The 12,063-nt window shown below is 42.7% G+C and overlaps 1 protein-coding gene across 7 annotated transcripts in view; it reads left to right on the top strand.

Annotated features, from left to right (window-relative positions):
* The window catches only part of GALNT9 (polypeptide N-acetylgalactosaminyltransferase 9), a 454,657-nt gene that overhangs the window by 353,874 nt on the left and 88,720 nt on the right, over positions 1-12,063 (top strand). For all 7 annotated transcript variants that reach the window (XM_068911122.1, XM_068911123.1, XM_009666684.2 and 4 more), the window contains one exon: positions 11,802-11,999. In XM_068911122.1, the coding sequence (XP_068767223.1) occupies positions 11,802-11,999 (198 nt within the window). The remainder of the gene's footprint in view (positions 1-11,801; positions 12,000-12,063) is intronic.

Here is a 12,063-nt window from a genome sequence, read left to right on the forward strand (position 1 = left end):
CTGCTATTTGATAATGCTGATGCAGGATTCTAGGGGAGCTGATTGTGCTCTGCAGTTCTGGGAGATATCCCGAAGTTAAAACTTAAAAATAGCTGCACTTGCAACCGGAGAGAAACTTAGTTGCAAAGGAATGGAGTGTTTATTTTTATATGTTCGTGAATATCATTATAAAATGGAAGCTGCAATAAGATAAGTCTTGTTGTAGTACACCTAGTTTATATTTACCCTTTCTTTTTTCCCATCAAGGACTATAATAGCGGTTGTAATAATTTTCTGGAAGCTTAAAAGCTGGGTTTAATTTATTTATTTACTTTTAAGCAACTGTATCTTTCAAGTCATTGCAAATATTCATGTAGAGTAATACCAGCTACTAGACAGAATCTGAGACTGAAACCTGGCATTGGTGAGAGCATGCTCTGGGTGCTCTCCCAGGCACACTCAGGGAAATGCAGTTACAGAACCAATTGATCCACTGAACTGATAATAGCCCTTTTTCTAAAACAAAGGCCACCCTCTGGTCCCCCTTGTGCTGAGATAAATTCAGCTTTCTTTGCAAAAGGGGTGGTCAGTCCCTCCCTATGTTCTTCCCTGATCTTTATGGGCACATCGCCTTGCCCATCTCCTCTGAGCCTTCTCCCACTGTTTGAGTTTGTTGGTCCGTCACAGCAGTAAATGAGAATGTACGTGTAGATAAGATAAAAGGTATTTGTGGTTACTGCCTCCTTCCCAGTATACACTCCTCCAACAAGCGCATTTTAAGTTTCAGTAATACGATTGAGCCCATCTCTGCAGCTGCTTTGAGACAGCTTTGCTTCTGGAGTAGCTGCAGAAGGTGAATGCGAATAGCAAATATACATCAGAAGCATAAAACCCCTTTGTTTCAAAGTAATACATGCGGGCTAATAGTGTTCCCTTTTAGTATTCTCCCCGTTCTTCCCCTCTGCCTTCGGGCCCACAGACAGCCATCTCTATCCTTGTTCTACCTGCTTCCTCCTAGTTTTAGTTCTGTCCCTCTGCACGTGCTCGTGTGATGGCGTGTCATCTCGATTTTCATCTCATCACCTTCTACTTAGGGGGGACTGGAAGGACAGCTTCCATCTGGGCAGCTTTAACTTTTCCCATCAGGTTAGCATTACCCCTACCCCCTAACAGTATCAACTTGGTAGTCATGCATATCTTGTTAAAGCACTGCAGTTCTTTCCTCCTGGTAAGCCTCTCATTTTGGGTGAATATTCCCCCCCCCCCATTTTAAATGTACATTCATGTATTCAGAGGCCACATGGATTGCTCCCCCCTCAAAGCTGCCCATGGGTTGTTTGTGAGTCGGTTAGAAAGAAGCTAATTCCTTTATCCCGCGGAAAGAACATTAGCTTTTTGTTTGGTTTATGTTCCATCTGAAAGTCAAGTATCTATAGTGCAATTTTAGTTTTCCACTCAATGGCTGCTTTATCTGCTTAATCAGTTGGCAGATTAATTCATAAAGAATCAGAGGACTTCATCACTTTCTTATGAGACATGCAGGACTGACAACAAAAAACTTTCATTTAAACAACTGTTGCCCCATTTAAGGGTGAGATTTTGCCTTATATTGCACTATAAAATTTTACAGGCTCTCACAGCACAATTCTCCAGGGCACTTCTTCTAAACTAAAATACAATCTGGTAGGATATAAAAAAAAATACACTACAACCTAGCAGGTCAAATTAACTATTGAATTATTTATTTTACTGTGCTTAATTGCTGCTTTTTTACCGCTCAGGTGTTGAAACATATTAGTGCAGAGCAGAGATTTTATACTGACCTATTCCCCTTAAGACTTTCGGTAGTGTGAGCTAATTCTACTACTCTGACAGCAAAAGTAGAGAGGACTAGCTAAAAGGGTGGCCATTCCTGTTAATTCTCAAACCGAATTTTAGATAAAAAGTATGTAAAAATTTCCCTAAACAGTTTGTATGCAAAATTCTACCTGTCCTGCAGTAGCACCTCTTCTATTTTTAATGATTACTCAATGTCAACAGAAGTCAGTGTCTTGAGCAGCATCCCAGCAGAACCAATAGCAATGTAACGCCCTAAGCTCTCAAAATACACTCATGAATATTCGCTGCTGGAGACGTCCTTCGTCTCTTCCTGGCTGCTGCATTCTGCAGTCGGAAAGGCAGAGGAACAAGTGTCCTGGGGTTGCGCAACTGCAAGGGGAAATACTAATGGCCAAGAGGTGAACAGGAACAGGGTGGAAGGTGGCCCCATGAAGGCAGCAGGATCATACTGCAGCTACATTTTATTCTTGCTCCTGGCAGGGCTCAGCAAGGACAGTGGCACATGGGTATGCTTAAAACCCCTGGCACTTGTCAAGTGCACTCATTTCAGTCTTAGCATAAAGTAGGATCTGTTCTTCCACTGTCATGTTAGCTCAGAAAGGACAAGAAGCCTTTTTTAATGTCTTTTTCCAGTACTCTTGGAAATTGCTGTTCTTTGGTCCTTGGTCCCAATTAGTTTTCTATATATTGTACAGCTGTGATGGGGAAAAGTAGCTACTTTTCCTCTGCCTTATTTTCACCTATGATTTCCAGAGACAGTAATATTATGCAGTTGTGCTGTGAGGGAAGTGCATCTGCCTGTCAGTCTCGAGTTTCAGCCAGATTTGACAGAAGGTGAAAGGTCTCAGAGAGATTACGTTCCTAGAGGAGTTGTGGAAGCAGGCAACTGAATAGCGCTCCAAATCAGTACCTCTCTTGAGAGGCTGCAGCATGAACTCATAGTGGAGAGAGCTGTTAGAAGCACCCCAAATATGAAGGAAACGTGGATAGAAGTTTGCCCCTGATCAGCCTGTGATCTACCCAAGGAGAGAGATGGCTGCAGTGTGCAACTCAAGATTTCAGTGTTCCTGCTCTGTGAGTTTTGTATTAAGTCTGCCCGTTGTGCATTAAGCAATACACAGTAACACTGGTACAGAGCGTCTCATCCTAGCTGCTAATTGTGTTGCTGGAGATGGAGAGCATTATATAGCCTCCTGCTTTTGAAAGATGGGAAAAAATAACATGACAAGGAGAAGAGACCCAGAATACATTGTATTGTGGAGCAGAAAAGAAAAGATGGCAGAGGTGGGTGTTAATTCTCTGGATGCGAAAGAGGACACACTGAGTGAAGGAGGGCAGAAATCAGTAAGTGAAAGACAGAGACCACAATATGTTGGCAGCCATAAAGAGAGTGCTAGCAGGCATAAAAGAAGACATAATGATAGAGTATTATACTTGCTTCCTATCTTAGGAATTGCTTTTGCATGTATCACAGAGGTAATATTGGAGCACTGAATGGAGTTATGCAGTACTGTAGTAATTAAAATTTTTGCCAGACAAAGGGCAAGTATCAGTGAGGAAGCAGTGGAGTATGAGAATTTTATCAAAAAATTTCAGTATACCAGAGAGACGGGGAGAGCCTGACATGAGAAAGAGCACCTGAATTACATGTCTAATATCCATCAGTCTGTGCCACACACAGACCATCATTATAGATCCCTGAAGTTGGCAGTGCTTTAAAAAGATAGAAAATGGGAATTTTAATGAACTAAGAAGAATCAAGTTCCCCGGATCTATGGATAGTACTTTATAGGTGCTATTTGTTACTGTAATATGTAGTGCAATTTGTTGCAGTGGCTCTAGGTAACAGATTCTCAGGGAGGCGTGTGAAGGAAAGAGGGAGCAGATTTCCTCCTAAACGTGGACTATCTTTGTCCATCCCATCTACTCTGTAGTGGAGACATGGTTATGCTTTGGTAGGGCAAAGCCACAAGCACTTTGCTCCCCACTGAAAGTTCTCTGTTAATGTTTTCAGGCAATATAGTGTAAAAGCTAGACTCTGCGAGCAGGTAAACTCTCCGTACTGCTTTTCCAGTTGAGCTCACACGGCTCTTCGGGGCTCCTCCAAGGTCCTGATGGATCATCCCTTCCAATAAGAGAGTGCTGAAGGTGAGAGCAGTAGTTCATAATCCTTGTCCTGTGCAGTCCCTCCCCTGCTGAGGGTTCACAGGTGTCGCTTCTGCTCAGGACACGGTTTATTACAACATCCCTCATATCATGCTGGGTTTGACCTGCAAAGCTTTTTTTAGGCACTTAAACAGATGGAAAGGAGAGGACGTGTTTATTGAGGGAGCTTCTCCTTTTCCAAAGCCTTTACTACTCACTTAGGATCAATTTGGAATACATGTTTCAGATAGCAAAAGTGTACTAATATTAGCTGAGTAAAGCATGCAAGAGGCCATGTGGGCCTTTCAGATGTACGGGGAAGCGCCAGCTTGCATTCAGAGGACATGCCAGAAAAGCAGCTTCAGCTATTCATCTACCTAAGCAACCTAGACTGTTCATTGAAGCATCCTCATTGCTTTTCAGCAGGGTAGAAAGGAGCTATTCAGATTTGGCAGCCGAACGGATGATCTTTAACTTTCCAGCAGGTGTTTCTGCAGCGTTCACCCTGTTCTGGCTGGGGGCTGCAGGTCTGAAACCTCGCAGGGCCCGGAGGAACGCTGATAGAGATGTCAGGTGCAACAGATGGGGAGTTTGCGCTCTCCTCTGAGAGAGTGAGGAAGGGAGTATGAATTTCTTTTTCAGTGCTCTGAACACTTATTTGCAGGAAAGGTATTCTGCATGAAATATTACTCACTTGCCTCAGGGCAGAATTATAGATGTCAGTAGATCTGCTTGTCTGCATCTGATAAATGTATATTGTCAGTGAAATCTGAGGCAGCATATAAAATCACATGCAAAATAAGCTTTCAGTTTACACAGAATTTTTTCTTCAGTTTCTATGTTAAGTTTTTACTTCATGATGCCAAGCAGTGGTGGAACCAGGGTGAAGTACAGTGTTAAACCCACTGAGCTATAAAATCTAACAGGTGAGACCATATTGTCTCTCACTTATTTCTTATATGGAAGAGAGCTTGCTAGAAGAATTCTGCTTTGTGAAAGGTTAAAAAAAAAAGGTTTTTTTAATGTTAGTTCTTCATTTTTTATTGCAGTAAAAATTAGATTGGTGATGATGGAGAGCCAAAAAAGACATACATTTTTCTCAGAACATCCTGAAGTCTAGGGTAGTAGGGTGATCACTTGTGACAGGGACAGAATTTAGGAGAAAACTTTCCCAACACGATCCCTGTCACTTTAGGAAGCGGTTAGGTTTTGGACATATTCAGAAAAGTGCCATTTAGAAACAAAAGGGGTTATTGACAGACGCGTACTATAATCAATCTACCTAAGAACTGACAGGAGCTCTAGGTTTTTGGAGTGAGCTCCTTGGACGATGCATGTTGGCAAAGCTTCCTGTGAAGTCCATTGAAGTAGGAGTCATAGAGCTGAGGATCTGGCCTGCGGCATGCATGTGATTTCTCTTAGATCACATGTTTATTCCGGTGTTGTGCCTTTTAAAAAGTCTGCTTGAAGTCAGCAGGTGGCTTTACATATTTAAAGGGAGAATTATATAATCGTATGTGCTGAGGAGCCCGTTACTAACTTGTGTCATCTGTGCTTGGGAAGGAACTGTTCTTTTTAGCTTTGTGAAAAAACAGACTTTCCCATTGGCATAGATACTCTGGCAATCTGATAAGGAGGTAAGACAGCATACAATTTTTGTTTGCTATGATTTCCTCTCGAGTCTGAGCTGCTCTGAGTTGGCCCACTGCTAAGCACAGGATGCATATGCATTCAGAGATAGACTTACAATGAGGTTAGAGAAGACAGTCTGATCACAGTGCCATTGCTCTCAGTCTCCTTACAAGCTTGTTTTATACTCTGGGTTAAATTCTGCCTGCCATTTCTTTTACCAGCTCTTATATTTCTCTTGGGAGCGCTTACTGTTTGAGGCCCATGGTACTGGCGGTGCTGGAGTTCCTACTGAAGTCAACATGGGTGCTCAGCATCTTAGGAAATCCAGACCCACCAGGAGGCAAAAGCATTAAGTACATGAAATGTATGTGAAGTTCTGTGAGGTACTCCGCAGTCTTTGACAAAGCAAGACAACTTTTGTGATTCTGCTCCTGATCAGAGATTCCGTCCACAAATTCCCCATGAGAGTTTCTGCAAGACGGAGTTGCTTTGCAAAGCACCCGTTGTGGATGTGCCTGCCAGCACGTCCTTGTACCCGTGGGGAACACGCTGAGATCATGGGAAAGCCGTATGCTTTATGGAGAAACGACCATGCACTGTCAGCCTCAGGGCTGAGGCCTGGGAATGAGACTTCAGCAGTGTGTAACGATATTTCTGAGACTGCTTCAGAGAAATAAATCCCAATTAAAAATACCCATTAGCCTAGTGGAGTCTATAAGAGAGCTAAATTTACTGTTCTCTCTCTTCTGGCTTTAGCCATCCACTAGCAGTCTATTCAGAAAGAGAGGAGGACACTGACAAATATATATTTTTAGAGTGGATAAAAGGGAGGAACGTTTTTGTCACACAAATTCCAGCCAAAACAGTCTGCTAGGTTTTTATTAGATGTAAAAAAAACCTGGATGAGGCCAAGCACTATCTTTAAAGCTGAATGTTGTGATTATGTGTAGTTTACAGAAATCCATCATGTCTGTGAATACACCTGGGAGAGTTTTTCCTCTTTTTCCGATTAATAATTTGTCAAGAGTACTTGCTACTTTGTGCCTATAAAGTATGTTGACTTAGATACAGGCTAGGAACCTAATATTTCTGCACCTGTGAAAAATGGGGAAGAATCTCAAAATTCACATCTGGCTTATATACCTAATCAGTCAGGGCTGAATCCCGCCTCACTGCCACCGCTAGCAGTTCTGACAAGAGTTCAAAACTGGAAATGCTGATGGAAGTATTTAAGGTTCAGTAAAGTCTGTGGAAAGAAAACATTCAAGGACCGTACCGCAGCTCATCAGCACAGCATGTTGAACCCTGTTGGACCAGCCTCTTCCACGCTGTCCTGTTTGTCCTGGGAGCTGCCAGGAGTACCTGACTTCTCCAAGTGCATAGTGGAGAAGAGAAGAGGGGGAAAAAATTGGGAAAAGAGCGTTAGTGTCTAGAAAGAGGGTGAGTAAATCCACATAATAATTTAGAAGCTTAAAACCGAGGGAAAAATAGAAATTACCAGGAAAGATTTCATCATAATCCTTTCAAAAACCCTAATAATTAGACAAAGCCAGAATTACCAGCTAAGTTGACAACAGATAGTGCAGCTCAGTCCACGGAGACAGGCCATTGTGTAAGTCCATTGAATCCAATAGAATTATGCCAAGGCCGGACTTTGCTAGCAATGCCTAGCAATAAGAAATGACTCACATTGCTTATCTTAAGTAATCCATGAAACGTAAATGCAGTGCATTATCCAGTCCTGTTGAAGCTTACAGCACTTCTCCACTAGGTAGACTGGCTATCCAGGTAACCTAGGCATCTTGGCAGGTGCAAAAGCAGAGAGCACAAGCAGTTTCAGTGGTGCGAGGGCATTGGCAGAATCTGGGATTCAAATGTGCCTGTAGATCTCATTGAGAAGAGTTGGGGCTTGGTGTCTGAATATCCCTCTCGCAGTCAGCTCAGTGGAATGGGAAGTTGATAAAATACAGTTTCAGCTGTTGCTTTCATACTGATTCACTCTGTATCCTTGGCATGGTATTTTACTTCATCTGTAACATGAGTAGGGTTATCAACACTGTAGTAATATCTTCAGCATTCACATTTCTTGTGTGCAGGAGCCTGAAGTAGAACTTAAGCCATCACACGGACAGCTTTCAGGTACCTCAGCGTTCAAGAAAGTTGAGAATCTGGGACATCAGATTGGTAGACTGGTAGACATTCAGACTCTTGTATCAGACTGCAGAGATCCCTTTGTGTGTCGTTCTGGTACAAAGCATTGAGTCAAGCGGTAATAAACTCAGACCACACACTTCAATAAAAAGGAGACTTCATCAGCTACAGAACCAAGGAAGTAGCTTGGTGATGTCTAATGTGATAGCTGTACCAGAGTTGGGAATGGATTGGTTTTTTTGTTGCAAAGAAAATGATGAGGACCTTGCCTAGTATTTCAAACGAACATGATGATCACAACGTGACTGAGGGCTGAAAATCAGTGTGTGTTAATATTTTGTTCACATCCTTTCTCTCACCATTCCTGGAGATGGACTTCCAACAGCCCAATTTTAAGATGTCTTGCAAAATAGCAGTCTAAATTCCTGATACAGTCAAAATAGACTCCTTTGGAACATTATTCATGTCACCTATTTTCAGTCTCTACCGTGTTAGGAGAAGAATCTTACTGTAAAAGTGCCTGTATCTGCCTCTGTCTGCTGAGTATGAAGGGAGTTCAGGCAATTACCTTCGGTATATCGGTCTGTATTGTAGACATCTGACATTAAGGGAGAAGAACTCTGTGTCTTTTAGCTTTTATGTTTACATGATCTCAACCTACCCTTCAAAGAAAGGTACTTGACAAAAATGAGCACACAAAGTGGAAGTCTAGAAGTAAATGTAGAAACTCCAGAACAACTGCAGGCATGATGGACTATGTGGTTAAAGGGCCCTGTTTTGTATCAGCATAAACATCTATGAAATTGAGGACCTTAAGCTGGTGACCAAAAAACTCTAAAGAAGAAAAGTAAAGTAGGTTGAAATCTCCCAGTCTTTCCTTACTTTTCAAAGGCCTGTTTCCTGTGACAGGTATGAATAGGAATGACAAGATTCTTATAGGAGGAGCACATTTAGAGATTTTTACGTCAAAAAGCATGCAGTGAGCTTTCCTGCATTTGCAGAGCCGATCTGAAGACTAGGCTCAAACAAAATATATTCTTGCAGGTTATGGGAGTGGCTCAGTGCAGCTCTGTGTCCTGTCATAAGCACAAGATCTGACTAGAGTATCCAGTCTCTCTGCTCTGTGACTTCTCTGCTGCACCAAATCTGTCGAAGAGATGCCCAAGGGATGCAGGACTGTGCCATCTTATGAGATGCTGTTTGGTTTGCAAGGGAACTTGGAGTCAATTTTGGAATGAGGACCCTGATAATGTTTGTTGTTACTTATTGCAAATTGACTGTGCCAAAAGTGAGGGGCAGCAAACTGCCCCGAATGACTGCAGAACTGGCTAGCTGGGCCTCTCTCTCTCTCATTCCTCCATGATTATTAAATAAACACAGATAGGAGTCAGCCACCCAGGATGAAAGAGCAGCAGGGTGCTCTGCCCTGTTGCCCATCGCTCAAGACAGGCACAGGGATCCCCTGTCCTCTGGGTTCCTGCTGCAGGTGCTTACCACTCGAGAGCAACCTGCTCCAAGGTGATGTTTTTCCCACAGCCACAAAGAAGAGGAGGTTCTGCTTCCAGACAGACAACTAGTGGCCTGTCATTAGTGACATTTGTGTACAAATGTACACAAAGGTACACAAAAAGTGTACCTTTTCTTTGGTATTTTGAAAGCTTTTGTTTCTGAGGACAGAAGGGTGTGGGAGAGCCTCTTGCTGATAATATACACAGCAATTACCGCAGCCACGGATGGAGGCACACGCTTCATGATGGGAGAAGAGTGGCTGGCTGACATCTCAGTTATTCTGCTGTAATTTTTTCTGCTGTCTCTAAGCTGATGAGTGCAGATATGAGGAGAACAAAATAGATTCATCTTTTCTTAATTCTTCCCTGCTTTCTTGGAGTAGCAAGAATTTTTCTGTTGGAGACCTGCTGTTCTTTAAAGCAGTTGATCTTATAACTGTAAACTTGTGTAAATAACAGAAGCTGCTTATCCTGATTTACTAGGTCTCATTGGCTCTTTCTGGGTGTGCATGAGTGTGGCCTGAAGATCTCATGAGTTGGCATTCTGAATAATGTACTGCACTGTCCTGAATATCTCAGATGTTTCTCATCTCTCCAGCAGAAAAAAATAGTCTACTTTGTGTCTGGGGTGCCATTCTTTAAATGCCATGCAACGAAAAAGAAAAAAAATTGCACAAGATCCTACTGATTAAGGAACTATTTCAAAGCCAAAAAGGTATTTAACAGCTTGTAAGGGAACAGAGGCCACTGTCACTCCCCTGGGAGTGATGCACTGTCATGTTTCTGTGGAGGCCTTTGGTATCTTGCAGGACTGGGCCATTCCGGTCATGAGGGATGCATTGACTTATTCCCAGAACAGATTAACAAAACAACATACGTTACATATGGGAGGAACAGCTTCTTGTTCATAACCTTCCTGGCCAGGCTTCCAGGGAGAAGGCAAGGGGGATTCCTGCAGCTTGCACAGTGGTTCCTCTCTTCCCACCTTCCTTGTGATCATCTTTTTTTTTTTCAAGCTTCCACATTCAATGTTACTAGCATCCAGTTGATTAAATTCAAATGTCACTTTTCTGGAGGAGTCTAAATAAAACCAGTTTAATTCTCTTAGACTTCTTTCCAGATGAAATGCTGCAACACCTTGTCTTTTTGTCAGATACGCCCTTGTTTTACGTTGTTTAGTGATGTTTTATTTGCAGTAGCTCATCACCAAGAGTCAAGGGCATCACTGAATCTGTCTTTTTGTACTGATGGGGGGGGCGAGTAGGAAAGAAGGGAGCAGTAGCAAGACCTTTTTTAAGTGAAATGGAATCTGTGCACACAAAATAGGAACACTGTGGCTATACTGAAGTACAGAGAAAATGTTGTTTTCTTACAGAAGAGATCATAAAAGTTGTGAGACTTGAGATTGAGATAATGGAGGATGAAAATGGAGGTTGAATTAATTTCCTAACTTGTCCCTTTCTGTTAGCCTACACAAGAAGATATATGGTAACAAACAAAATATAAAGTAACAGGATTGAAAGGAACAATTGCCTTTTAACCAACAACAAAAGAATAATGAGAAAAAAATTAGTGTTCAAACCTGGACTACCTCTGTGAATCCCAACAAACCACCATTCCCTCAGAAAAGATAGATGTGAGAGAGCTCTGCAAAATCTTCAAAGCTTATTTCAAGGAGACAGAGTTACAAAAGAGTGAACCTGTGGCTGTTTCTGATACAGCTGAGAAGTGCTTTCTGCCCTTATGTAAACCTGCTACCTCTTTGGATCAGTTTCTCTGTAAATTCACAGCAACTTCAGACTACCTTGGCCGCAAATTTTTGCACTGAGGCTTTATGCTTTCCTGAAACACTTTGGGATGTAGCTTCCGTTGAAAGCACATTGATGTTTTAAAGCCTTTTGAAATGACAGCGCGTTTCCTGCAGTTTGCTGCCTTTGCACCATCTGGCAGTTGAAACCCTCTCATCACCAAAGAGGTTTTAGAAGGTGTAACGTAGCCACGCTTGTCATTCAAACTAGATCCGATGGGGTCAGCTCTTAGAAAACAAGATTAAAGCCTCTGAGCAACCTTCAGACTCATTCAATCCTAGGTGTGGGTGGTGGTGTTCTTCAGGCCTTGTCAGCAAGAGCAAGCGGATGTTAATCACTGACAGGCGATCATTTACTTCCAGTTGGTGACAGGCTCTCTCAACATTTGCCCAATGCATGTTGAAATGATGAACTCCAGACCTCAGAATAAGTGTCTGGGACAACTTTGGGTTGTTAGAGCCTGGTAGGTGCGATATGGACCAGTGAGGATGGAGGACTGTATTCCAGCACAGGTCCATGGAGGCAACGATTCATGTGCTGTTGCTGTGTGGGTTAACTCCACCATGCCCCTATCCTGTTAAGGATATGGTGCCTTCAGTCACGCTGGGCTGCGTTATGGGCTGCCAGCTCACTGGGTTATTACTTGCTGTGTTAGAGAACTTCGGTTCATTGGATTGCGAAGGGGTGTCTGGGATTACCGCATGGCTGTAAAACATTTTGCTATTTTTGTTGTTCTCAGGGTGGAACCTGCACTTACCCGGATCAAAGAAGATCGGAAGCGGATCATCTTACCAGCAATTGACAATATCAAGTACAACACTTTTGAAGTGCAGCAATATGCTAACGCCGCCCACGGCTACAACTGGGGGCTCTGGTGCATGTACATAATCCCACCGCAGGACTGGCTCGATAAAGGCGATGAGTCAGCTCCCATCAGGTAAATCTCCCATGTGCTGTCACTTTGGTGCTAACAATGCTTCCATCTCAGCTGCCTGCCAAGG

Source organism: Struthio camelus, chromosome 17 (assembly GCF_040807025.1).
Source record: "Struthio camelus isolate bStrCam1 chromosome 17, bStrCam1.hap1, whole genome shotgun sequence".
Taxonomy (NCBI): Eukaryota; Metazoa; Chordata; class Aves; order Struthioniformes; family Struthionidae; genus Struthio; species Struthio camelus.